Source organism: Botryllus schlosseri, chromosome 5, assembly GCF_051294905.1.
Source record: "Botryllus schlosseri isolate E-star chromosome 5, Bs_hap1, whole genome shotgun sequence".
NCBI classification, from domain to species: Eukaryota; Metazoa; Chordata; class Ascidiacea; order Stolidobranchia; family Styelidae; genus Botryllus; species Botryllus schlosseri.
Window position 1 is genome coordinate 12,588,529 of NC_137240.1, and position 14,071 is coordinate 12,602,599.

Here is a 14,071-nt window from a genome sequence, read left to right on the forward strand (position 1 = left end):
TATTCTTGCTTGGTACATGGATTTCCATGTTTATTTGTTATTATCCTTGAAAAAAGCGCACCATCCAAATAGGGGGGCCCTTCGACCAGGGGGGCCCCGGCCGACCGCCCACCTTGCCCACCCCAAAAGCCACCACTGGGTATGGGGTAAACTGACCGGGTTGATGAACCGCATTTTCACTATGATAGCGTAAAAAGTACCATCATACACATCGGCAGTTGCGCACATAAGTACATCATCATCATCATCATTGGTTTATTAGCAATTTTATCAGCTCAATACACCACAAAAATGCGATACAATGAAAAGACAGGAAGATGTCGAAGCGACAAGGAGTATAGTCTATGGAATCTGACACCCACCTTGGCATAGGCGATGTAAAGAGGAGGCATGCACATTGCACACTGAATGAAAGTAAAGAAGATAGTATAGAAAAAGAATGCGACAAGAAATAGGGCGGCATGTCATGGGAAGCGAGATCGATAGCTCAGTCGTGGTCCGGTAATCTTGAGGATGGACTGTACATAACCTCTGATTAGTCAGATTCGCTGAAAATGTCCGTGAGGTCAATGGTCATGGTCATGTTACAATGAGAAAGTCTGAATCTGAAATTACAGCAGGGATTGGGCTTGGGATTACGATGAACTCTCCAATTCCATTAAGACATCTGTATCTATCTACAAACAATTTCTACTGAATCAATACTAGTTAGCACTCTAGTTTACCGGACCACGACCTGACATATCGATCTCGCCTTTCGACACATGTCAACTTTTTTGTCACCTGTCCTTTTATATTATCTTCTTTTACTTTTCATTCAGTGTACAACTGTGTATGCCTCCTTTTTTACATCGCCTTCGAAGACTACTCCAAGTCGTTTAGACACCTTCCTATCTTTCGCTGTATCGCAGTCTTGTGGTGCATGATGAAATTTTTAGCAATAAATTGAATTGAAAATTGTTCATCTTCATAATTTCGCTGCACTGCAGCCCAACAAGCAATTACTTCGATCGACTGCAAACGATTTTCGCCGTGTGAAACTAACTGCTAGTAAACTCTTGTGCTCTGTATTAGTAATTTTTCGTTGATACGCCCAACCCGGGAAGTAGCACTACTGTCACGTCTTCGATCGTGTCTACTGTATATACCACTATATGTAGGCCCTACTCGGTTTTACATCCTCATATTAGGATCATCATTTCATGAGCTGACACTTATTTTCGGGTATCTCTAGCATAATCTCACCTTCCATCTGGGTTGTAACGAAAAGTCACAATGCTCGAGTCACAAGTCAATCTCACTTTTATAGTCTTTCTTGACTCAAATCATATTCAATTCACCGTCGAGTCAATTGCGAGTCCAATCATGGTGCAATGGGTCACGTAGCATACAAGTCAACACATAAAGGGACTCTAGTCATGTCGAGGCTTTACAACCATGACATAGCCTACATGCAGTCTTTACGAGTCCTCGCTGAATCTATGTCCACGTCCAGAGATCCAGCTGTAGCTATCGTCAATTTTCGTTGCGGCCTGTGACTACTCATTCACGAAACGAGGGTGGAAAAAGTGAATTTGATCGATTAGATACTGCAAGCTAGCCCTTCTGTTCCCCTTCGTGTTAATATAAACAAGACTGTTCAAGTTACCAATAATATTTCATTGTGAATATAAGGAAAATAAGGCCAAGCAATAAGTAAAACAAGCACTGGACCAACATCATTAAAATCACAAGATTACTCTAAGCAATGCGGATTTAAGTGCATTACAGAAAGTATTAGTACACTAAAAACACTAAGTAGCAAGATTGAAATGAACATCAGAATTGCAGGGCAACGTAGACAAATTCGGAGAGCGAAAACTTTCCAACCAGAGGGTGTCAATACAATACTGGCATATCTCTATGGACGGCATTCAGCTTACACTACATAGCAATAGCTCTTCCTGTGAATAATCCAAGTTGATATATCAATGAGATCACAGGGCGTTTGTCGTCAGTAGAAGAGCCTCCAACAGCGTTTGACAAATTTTCAATGTTTACGAGTCGGAAGAGAACAGTAATGTTCTTAACCATTGTCACAAAGTATTTGTTAGTTGGATATGACATTGATGGGTAGTTTCTGTGACTCAATCCGCAGATTACAACTGCATCACGTACTGGGAATGGATTAGGCCAGAAAAAAAAATTAGGCCGGGGTGAAAAACCGCTAAGTTTGACAGGGTTGATTGATATAAGAGCATCCACTTTGTGTCACAATGTTGAAACATCTAAATCAACTAGTGAGACGATAGCCCAAATAGCTACTCTGCTGCCGTTTCCACAAAAACATGAATTGACATCTGCAATAATCGACACAAAAACCCATCACTTTGTACAGTAGCTCATCTTTTTACCTATCGCCAGGATGCGTGGATTGCGTGTGTAATTACTTGGCACAAGACGAATTGCTGGCATATAATGTTGAGCTGTCACTTAAAACGTATGTGGTGTTTGGACTGAAATCAAGTGCTCTACCGACATGGATAGAGCGTTCCAGTAACAAGACAGAACACAGAAAACAGAGACATAAAATAGCGAATCAAGAAGGCACTTGAAGGCATAACTGCCAGAAGTTACAAACAAGATATTAGATCATGATACAGAATATATACAAAACAGCAACTGATTTCGGTTAATTTATTGGCAGTTAACATGATGCTAAAAATAATAGCACCATATTTGCAAATCCGCGAATGGATTCGTACTAACCCAAGTCAGGGCGAACACGACCGATTTGGAAGATGACCCGTAATTATAAAACACGACCGTAAACACGATAGGGTCGCGCGCTTGTTCGGCGATAAAAACCATCATCGTTCAAGGCAAGAATGATAAACCAGTAATTTTTGCTACCAGCTATTGGGATGGTTAAAAATTTTATATACACGAGAATGTACGGATTAAAAAACATCGCAGCGCAAAAGCGCTAAAAGCCCGGTTGAATTGAACTTTATAAACAAGATAGGTTAAATTCTCAGCTAAAAACAATTTCGACTCGATTGTGGTGGCATCTTCAAAGCTAAAATCAAAACGTGTTGTCCGATACGATAAAAAACTGTACCATTTCAATTTCACTGGCTCATCATTCACAAGTCAATGACAATGGAAGAATCCAAAACACAGAATAGAAATAGATTCAGACCGGCTTTACAAAGTAGAAAAATAACGTCAACAGATCATCTAACACCTGCTAATTCGTGGGATCCAAGACATTATCAGCGCACAATGCGCAATATTACCGACATCGCGTAGTCGCAGAGAGCCTGGACAAGACGGGCGTCGAAATAAGAAAAAAAGTGGCGTCAGAATTGAAACGCCGATGGAGTGTAGCGACCGATGGCGTAAGTTACGGGTGAGTGTTGATCGATAAGATTAGTCACGATAGAAAGCGGGTAAGGAAAACGAAACAGCGCAATATAAAACGTTACCGCAAAGCCTAGCCGACAAATCGAAAATTTGCAGTAGCAGCAGCACCACGCGTTATCCGTGCGGATCTCGCAAAACAGTATCGGCATTGCCATATCATCTTTCCCGATATGATTAAGTGTCCCGGCGAGGACGTTTCCGATTGGAGATAATTCTCACATGGCCAGACGAGAGAGCAGGGCCAGAAACCAGTACGGTTTCCGTCGCGGCGTCAACGACCAGACGTACGCACCGGGGAATGTTCCGATATTGTCTTCTCCGATGTCAACGAGTGCCGGGCGTGTTCGCTGGCACTATCTGTAAAGGTGCGCATTCGCGAGTGAACGAAAACGACATCAGCGTAATGCCAGGGCGATTTTTGGGTGACTCGACTAGACTCGAGTCATTTTTTCATATGCGTAAAATGACTCGACTTGTACCCGAGTCAAGAACGGCCAAGACAGACATTTCATTGTAACTTCGAAGAATGGTAAAGTCACCACATTATTGGTATTTCGTCTACCAGACCTTATACTTGGAAATAGGGCCAATCTACTCAATTTCGAGTAGATATATTTCCAAGACATGTCAAACTACTTCAAGAGGAGGTAGGCCTAGAAAGTCTAAAGTAAGGTCTGAAAAGACCTCGTGTAGCTTCAAAAAGTAAACTTAGTTGAGGTGTCTACTGAAATTGCAGGGTGCATATTTGTGTGCGACGCCAAACGACGGTATGAATAAGTGCAATTTTCTACAATATATTCATTCCCCATGATAAAAGGGCAATTTTGACCAATTGTCACGACGATTTGACTTGTAACGGTGATACAAACATACCACAAAGCTACCTTCTACTTTACAAAAGTTAAAGTCTAGAATTGATTAGTTTTGCCGTAAAAACAACTAGAAATGGAGACTACCTTTGTAAGCATCGCAAGTATGCAAAATCTACTCGAGTAGTTTGAAAGTGAGAACATTTCGTAACCGACTATCGTTACTGACAAGAGCTGACACATACCTTTCCTCGTGATCCCCATCATCTTGGTTCAAGGATTCCGAGTCGTCTTCAGAATCGTTGCGACGGACTTGCGTCATGATGCTCTGTAACGGGCAGGCATTATGCAATTCAATAATATATTCATATTGAAATAAACCCGAATATTTTAGGCAGACACTCGTCAGGGGTATGGGGTAATCGTCAGTAATAAGCAGAGAATAGAAAAAAAACATTGCATATCCACAATCATATCACCAATAATAACACCACTAACACAGCAATTCAAGTAAGCAAGGGGAATAGATAGCGAGCCAAGAGTTTAAACCATATTCTGGTACGAAACGTAAGATGGAACAATCCAAGGCAGTGGTTCTAAACCTTTGTGACTTCGCGGACCGGCAAAACTTCAACACAAATGTCGCAGACCGATGAACCTTCAAAAGTCAACGTCAACCCTAAATATAACTACGACAAATGTATGCAACTCGTATGTAATATTGTAAGCTTCATTTAATGGCGCCTTTTTTTTATCCATTAAAACAGTGTTTCCAAAACTTTTCAACACAACGCCGCCTTGGCCAATAATACTTGCGCTGAACGTACCCGCTACCCCGTAACATCAACAAAAAGTTGTTCTGTTTATTGCATTACTGCAACCCAATATTGCACACAGATTTCTATAGTGCAAAAGGCCCCGCTTTGCTCTCAACACCCGACAATCCCCCACTTTGTAGCTAGCGACCTATTCAAGGTCGCTAACGCCCCCACTGCACTGCACAACCACTGCAATAAGAGATGGCAATAGGTCAATCGGGGCTTGGAGACAATGCTAACCTGAGGTAGCTGAGCGCAGTTGATGCCTTCCAGCTGCATCCTGATCGCCAGCGTCGTTTCCTGAGCCTGCGACGTGAAGCCGGACTGCTGGAGTACGGCGTACACGTCTTCAGAGTGGGCTATTCTCTCCAGGTACGGCATTAGGTTGACAAGTTCCCGATCGGACTTGTCGTCGAACCACGACAAAACCGGCACCTGAGACACGCACAACAGTCAGCTTCGGTACTGATTGCTTTTAGCAACAAATCAGACGCATAGATATAGAATGGGTATGGTTAGCGTTGATACTAGGGTAGAAGTAGAATTACGGTAGAAGTAGAATTACGCTATAGATTTCTACCTATAGGAAGTAGCAAGTTACAACATATTTACACTAATATACCCGATCAGATCAAAATTTGAAAAAAGGACAAAGTTTACGACCAGAGAGTCCGCATATCAACAACATCAATTCACTCACTGCATTATCTGGGTGAAAAATATACGAAGCCGGAGAGTTGTCGATGATGATAATCTTGTCGAGATCCCTTCCCAGCCGGCTGAGGTCCTTGACGTAATTTCCGCGGTGGAAAACGCAGGAGTCGCGGAAGAGCCGCGAACTGAACACTCGGTGCGGGTCAAGCAAATCCGCCACCGGGTCGGCATACTGTGAGTACAAAAAAAGGTTCGTCAAATGTAGGCGCAAATACAGACTCGTTCCAGCAACCTAAACCCGTTATTGCCTTACAGTATTTCAGTCACTTAACCGACACCGTTACAGGGTTACTCGGCTACATCGCCGCGAAACAGTCGCACGTTTTACGGTCACACCAAAAATATGTTTTAATGGGTCCACTTTGAAGAGCAGTCAGTGTATGTTAAATTGAAAATCTATCGAATAGAGTTAATTTTATTATGTCTATATGTATTATTTTAGACAGCCGTTGTAGATCTTGTTTTGCAAGCTGTGACACCTGCTGGTTGTCTCCTCTAAGAATTGTCACTTGTGAGAAAAACCAATGCTTGGTCCCAAACCTGGGTGAATGGGTAGGGTGGTGCAGGAAGGTCTTTCAACATAAAAGCATTGTGCAGAACACTGATCTACTGTTAGCAACAGTTATTTACTGTTAGCATTGTTAGATCGAATGGAATGCCATTTCTATTGCCAAAACTACATCTTTGACGTGTTCATAGCAACTCGTATGGATAATCATAAACCAGCAGGAGCCCGTCGCCAAGGTTGATTTTTTTAGTCACCACGGGCTTCTGTCGGAAATTACAATTTGTACGATGCTTCCCGTTCCCGCGCTCATATTTCTAATAGCTAAGTCATAAAACAGTCTGTTCCAGACTTGAGCATAATCACCAATCAAATCACCAAATGCAGAGGTGCCTGCAGATGGCAATATGCACTAAAAACTGAGGCCGTACCTCTCAATAGGTCTGCTTAACCAGGTTCTATGAAATGCAAATACAGTCAGGGTAACAAAGTACGATTATCAATATCAAGCCATAAATTACATCCACTGCAGCCTTACGATTTCATAGGATTTAGCCAATCCCCAGAATACTTGTTAAAGAATCTGAAAATAATCAGCTTACTTGATGTGTTACATGACATAATGCCGAAATTATTGAAATATTACCAGCAAACTTGATTCTGCCATCGACAGCAATCAACCAAATAGTCATGCCTGTCAGCGAGTATATATCATGAATAGAATTCAAACCCCCAAGAAATGAGCTCGTCAATTACAGGTATGTATTACATCATATGCCGAACGGCTGTACCGGTAATGCATTCAGGTTATTTCCAGAGGGTAAAACTAAGCTAGTTCATTACAGGGACATTACCAAAAGTGATGTAAGATTGACCGCTTCAAAGCAACATGAATGCTAACCATATGACCCGCTTACAAGAATTATCCCTAACGCTTATAAGAATTATATCACACCATTCAACTGGAAAAAAGCAATTCACACTTTGCATTAGTATCGTACGTTGCTAGCACTAAACCAAGTTGTTGGATATTTCTGTGGTTAAATGTGGTGTACACAATGCCAAAGTAAATATGCAACGGAATAAATTAATGGTGTCATGCACTATTATTTTTGGCTTTAGACTCTCGACAGTAAACATATTACATCACTGAAACAAGCGCTACATCCAATTCTTGCAAGGACTTGCTCCGAGATAATCGATACAAACGGACTTAAACGAACAGAACACTGCTGTACAATATTCTCTCCTGTATAGCCTATGTCAAGGAAATTTATTATATCATTGAGTCGCGTTTTGTACCATATGTATTGCTGGCTGGCTACACCTATCACCACACAAGGTGCATAAAGCAAGTTCATTTGATCTTATGACTCCTAGGAGGTATGTGATATTGACGTAGGCTATCCATGCTGTTGAATACCATCATTCAAAACAAGTTATACGAAAGTTCAGTAAACAGCAAATCATCATATGTTATGTCGTGTAACAAGCTAATGGCCAATTCCTTTACACAGTACTAGAACACAGAAGATATAATGTCATTGTGTCTGATTTACTTGAAGTCCAGCACAGGATATTACATGTTGCTGGTTAATAACATTGTTTTCACCAGGCATGGATAATAATAACCACATGCTACTACAATTGTCAGGATTAGAAACCGGGGAAACTTGGTGAATACATAAACTGAATCAAACTGCAGCTGGGTATTAGATTATAAAATCCAGTAATCAACAAGGGAATTTAATAGCAAATTTCCAATTTCAGACGAGAAAATGTTAAACATCACTACAGGTAACCTAATTAGCATCCTATATAAACCTAAGCTAGCCAAGAGATGATATAACAATACAGCTGCACTTTCGGACCACTCATTTTAGGGGATGCACATTATCAATAACCATTTGCCCAGGGGATTAGCGCCAGATTGCAATAACACCCACAGAGTGGGAACAAAAGATAAATATGTTACTTTGCTCCAAATAATCACCACTCCAGGATGGCCATTGCATGGATTCCATTATAGAGCTAATCAATACCGTCAGCTGTAACTCACAGAGATTGATTTCACACTGGACAATCTGATCAAGACCATTGATGTTGGACATGCCAAGTTTGGAATGTGGGAATAACCTAGCATTCAAATATCATATTGATTGATCGTTATAAAATTGATTCGGAATATATAGCTATTTGTGGAATTCAAAATGAAAAAAGTTACTTATTAATGCCCTGACAGCAAGCATACAGCTGTGCCCATTTTGGAAAGGCACGATGGCCTGGGGAAAGTTATCAAAATACCGTATCATAATGGGTCATTTAGCACAAGGGCTGAAAGATAGGCCGTGACAGCACGTACAATACCACCGAAGCGCTAGCTTTAGTTTGAATAGTGCTAGTTCAAAACCGCTTAAAGCGTGACATGTGCGCCTTCAGGCGTGTTCACAATCTATGCATACCTGAGAGCTAGTCATGGATGACGCGGTAACCAAACTGATCAACAAGTACGAAAGAATGTCATAGTACCGCAAATATTAAATGGGAGCAATCAGTATCACTCTGCATAGGAAATCAAAGAAATCATGGAATTAAAAACATGTCTTGGCCTAAATAAACGTTTATCAGTAGTAATAAACAGCATTCTAATCCGGATATTTGTGGCGAATATTAGTAATCCGCTAATGTGTATGAAAGAAGTAAATGTTAATTGCGATGTGTCAATTGCGATAGCTATGAAGCTGGTTGCTTAGTATGTGGCATCTTTGACGTAATGTAAGTCACAAAAAATCTCAGACAGTTTTAATTACCTTGGACAAGCTTGCGGTGAAGAGGACACACTCATACAGCTCCCCCATTTTTTGAAGAAAAGAGTCTACGTGTGGTCGTTTCAAAACATACACCTAAAAAGGAACATTACAATCATGTGGATTTCAAATCGAATGCACCAAAAACCGCTGCGAAGCGATAAAATCAAGTGAAAATACTTCTTGAAGAGATGGCCATCAGTCAATTTGTGAATCAACTAATTAACAATCTTCTGTGGCAACCAAAAGGCAGCACAAGAGTGTAAGCTATAATCACACAATCAATCCCCAGCGTCCACCCTGAAGGAATTCGGCAAAATTATAATGCTCTTTTCACAACCTCTTAGATGGAGTTGATAATTCAAAGAATGGAACATGTAAATACAGACCTTTGACATACCCTCGGGCAACGACTCAAGTTATTCCATACAAAACAACTGAAATGCATCTACCTTTCACGTTTATAAAATTTCACATCACCGAGATATGAACAGCTACTAGTAGCTGGTCGATAATTATATCTCACTGTCTCACACCACACACTAAAGTGCTATAATTGAGTATGAAATGGCACAGGAACTAGGTCACATATATATATTAATCAAAAAGATGCAATTTAGGCGGTCATCCAACTATACTATATTGATAGCATGAGAGGTCTCTTTTCAATGGATATGTAAGGCATAATCCTTTGTAAAATATATATAGTGTCAATGAAAATTGGATGCAGCAAACATTGTGTAATAGAAACGACCCATTCTACACACTTTAGCGACCTATACACACTCAACAAGTTCCAGTATGACACTCGGTTATTATTATCACGTCATGTAATTAGTAAGTACCATTAAATTGACCTTACCTGATGAACTGTCCCATCAATCTCGACAGGAACTACGAAATCAGCGTTGCTGATCGGCTGGAAACAACAAACAACATAGGTTAAACTAACGGAAATTTCAATCCGTAAAATGGAAAGGATGAAGAGGAAAAAGTCAATTGAAACGAATACTGGACAATGTCACACCAAATCAGAAAGCAGTGCACTCGAAGCTGATTACAAGGATTGATAAAATATTTATAATAAATCACGACTTCTCATAACTGTCCACATTCAACTTAGCACCGCCTACCCAAAATTTCTTGTAACATGACTGTTCGAAAACGGGAAGACACTAACACATCTCTCCAAAGGCACTGCTCTAACAGCCAATGACAACTTACAGTCTTGACACAAACAATCTATGGCTATTATTAACAGATGAGAAAGTGCAAACACAAGAAAATATACCCTTGAACGATTAAAATTGCCAAAATAGCAAAAGTGGAAGTGCCTCAGTGGTGTTAAACGCAAGCACCACCACAGGTGTTGAACACGCGCCCCCCCCCCCCCCCCGACGGTATTACAAGTGGCTTGAGATGTCCCGAAAACTATTACACTGATGCGGTGTCTACTCCAAATAGTACAACACCCCTTCACATACAGAGTTGAACCATCATAATAAATAAATCCACTCGCGCATGAATTGTTCAAGTGGAGTCGACTTATACCGGCACATTCTCGGAGCACACGGCCAGGTCAGCACACGCTTACCTTGAAGGAGCTGTGAACGAGCGTTTCGTCGAGGTCGATGATGGCGCATTTTTTTCGCGTCCTCTCGCTGTCTTGAGGCAGAAGGCAATCCGGTCCTGTGATGAACTGAGTCTGGAAAACGAACAGCTGCCTCAGACTTGCTTACAAGTAATATCATATACCTCTATTGACGATCTCGCCATATAAAAATGCTTGTAGGATGTGGTAATGTTCTCAAAACTTTGGTCTGTTTGCAGACTCGGTAAAGATATTGTGTTTACTGTGGAGATTGGACCAGTTCATATCCAGTTTTACGGGGATAGAAAAAAATCATCCGAACAGGATTGAGAACTATAACTATGTATTATGCATCAAATCATAACTAAACTCAATCTTACGCCAGTGTTACAGCTAACAGACGCATTGCTAAATTATCAGCAGATGTTAACAAAATTACACTTGAACTGCATAATGTGAATAATATCGAACCAAGTATGGATTATGGGTAATGTGTAGTGAGAAAAACGGTCCAAATCACTGAAATTGGTTAGCAAGTCTGGTTAGGTTATACAGTAGTTATATATTTTGTAAGAAACTATTATAGCAGTAATTATCACGCACATTCCCGTTGGTCCCAGAAATTTCGTCCGTCGTAATCGACTTGGATTCCGCATGGTTCTTCTTGTTGTCGTTATGATTTAGAATGTCTTCGTGGGTTATGTCGATGTCGGGGCTTTTCCTATTACTCCAGAAGCAGCATCGCAGGCTTCCGAACAGCGAGCTGTGTTTAGTTTTCCGTTTCACCTTCTTCGCTGATTTTGAATCTGAAACACAAATTTTAAATGGTTGCAATCGGAATTAACTATCAATCATTATAAAACTTCCATGAAAAAGAAAAAAAAATTTGATAACACTGCACATTTTTCGTTGGGTGGCAGGAAAGATCAGGTGTATAATGACTAAGTTGATTATTGCCGACACTAGGGCCCTATTTAATAAAGATTTGATGTGTTGCGACAGTTAATAGTCCAGTAATTCAGCATTAAGCTTTATAGAATTTATTTTGCACCAACTATACCAATTATCAAGTCTAAAATGCTATTTGATCAAGCTATTGACGCACTTCACTGCAGAACAAACATTTTACAATCTGTGTGCATAAACCAAGTGCCTATCATTAATAACCATGCCTCATGGCAACAACAAATATTTGACCGGCATATCACAGGCCAGGCTATAGCAAACTCACAAGGTTAATATCTCGATATTAAGCTATTGCCGCACAAGATCCCAAATTGGTTAGAAGCACAAAGGGTATCTTCTTTTCAAGAACGCTGGTCTGGTTCATATTAGATTTATATTCGCTCAGTGGGAGTTAATTTGTTCACTTTCAACATATCTTTAGATTGTTGTAATTACTTCTTTATGCATAAACACATCTGGCATTGAACCAAGTTGCAACATTCTTCATGAACAAGATAATGTCCATGCCACCTAATCTTTTCAAGAAACTAGCATGTCAGCATACTCATGATGTTACAGTGACCAATCAAGGAAAGGTCATATCAAGTCACAAGGTCAATATTTTTGAGGCTGCAATAATCCTATCAATAACGTTAAATCGTTCACTAGTTAAGTTTGGAACTTCTCACTGACATGCTTCATAATCAAATTTATGTAATTGCAATAATCATAATCGAAGTATTTTTATGATGAATAAGGACATCGTGATTGTTACAACAGTATTTAAAGAGATCCAGGCAATGACTTCGCAATTACCATGCATTACTCCATTAGTACACAGCTTTGTACTTCATGTTACCTTAGACAGCTTACAGCTATGACATTGAAGGCTATAAATATTCCATCAATAAAATACAAGCTTTTTTAAAATGTGATTTCATTCACTATGAACACAATTTTTCCACCCCGAACATATTTCAATTACTCGTATAACATACTAAGAAAGACATTAATCGGCGGAGGACTAAAAAAAAACAAGCCATCAGATATACAGAAGTTGATCAATAGTTTGTCAATTTGACACAAAGTCTGCTGACAATCAATATTCCCATTCCATTCACTAGATCTGGTTGATAATAAGCCGACACATGATAAAGCTGTTTTAATCCACAACCAATTTATTTTTGCACTGCAATTAATTGTTAGGCATGCTTGAAACGAATGGAGTAAGAAAGTAGATTCATACCACAGGGATGCTAGTCTAGATACACATCAACATATCAAAACATAATAGCAAGATGGTGAACAATAGTGAGACCATTCACACCCAAGTTACGCCATGCATACGCCAAATCCTTCCCCTCCCACCACACACACAAAATCCACCATAAATTTGTTTTTAATCACCACCTGCATTGCTTTTGAGGATGTGTTCCTTGCAATATATATCATTTATATGGAATTATCGCCAAGTTCACACAGTGCAAAGTATCAGACTGAAATGCCTTCGAAGCATGTTATCAACACGAACCACAGTTATGCAGAGCTTATAGGAGAAAAGTGATTTGGACCAATATGGTCCAAGGTTTAACTATGCAGTTTCACAACATGTCCCAACACTTGATAATGGAAAAATTTTATGAGACAAGACAAAGAGAATTATTTAAAAAAAAGGAAATAGCTTAGCAGATAAATGTGGTATCCCATAGATATAAACAAAAGGCAGAGACACCCGATTCATAATAGATGACACTTATATTGTGATGAAGCAAAATAAGTTACATAGACGATTGTTAGATAGGGTTTTCAAGACACCAAAATAATAAATAATAGACTATGAAGGAATATTATTCAATATTCCACCAGTTCTGAAGTCTAGTGTGACAGGAATATTGAATGTCAACAGTACAGTATCATATATTTCGAAACAATTACATGCGATTGTAAGCAAATTTATCGGGAGTATCTCTTCAGATTTTTGTAAAACAAACGAAAGGAAAATGTTCACGCAAAATAAGAATATTATATTTTAATAAACGACGTATATGAAGACTTAAGAGGCATATATTTCGATCATAACTATCATAATTATAAGCAGGCACGCTAAGTGATAAATTGCAACCCTGCTCTCGTCTATCTCGTGCATCTAAAAGAGGGCTGCAAAATTAAAAATCATATCATGCAAACATGTATACCTTTAATCGCCTTGTGGCCATTACACGTTGCTGTTCCTTCGTCCTTTTGTATCTCTGTTATACAGGGGGGACCTTCCACATCCATGATTATATTATTATTATTTCAAAAATATGTGGTCCAATGTTTCATAATTCTATATTACAACGAATTCTCTGAAAAATCGAGTGAATTATATTTATATTGGCACAAAATATAGAAATAACTGGCTGGCACGCATATGTGATGGTCAATAAAACCAGTCACGAATTCCCCTACCAAACATCGCCTCTACGCTTAACACT

At 39.6% G+C, this 14,071-nt stretch overlaps 1 protein-coding gene across 1 annotated transcript; it reads right to left on the bottom strand.

Annotated features, from left to right (window-relative positions):
- Positions 1 to 1,638: 1,638 nt before the first annotated feature.
- LOC145439027 (carboxy-terminal domain RNA polymerase II polypeptide A small phosphatase 1-like) lies at positions 1,639 to 13,975 on the bottom strand. The gene is made up of 9 exons (XM_080316449.1): positions 13,790 to 13,975; positions 11,253 to 11,455; positions 10,653 to 10,763; positions 9,921 to 9,977; positions 9,062 to 9,154; positions 5,733 to 5,918; positions 5,273 to 5,467; positions 4,460 to 4,542; positions 1,639 to 3,762 (listed from the first exon to the last, which is right to left on the bottom strand). Exons 1-9 carry the CDS (start codon positions 13,872 to 13,874, stop codon positions 3,759 to 3,761), a joined length of 1,017 nt encoding a protein of 338 aa, XP_080172575.1. The 5' UTR covers positions 13,875 to 13,975; the 3' UTR covers positions 1,639 to 3,758.
- Between the last annotated feature and the right edge of the window lie 96 nt (positions 13,976 to 14,071).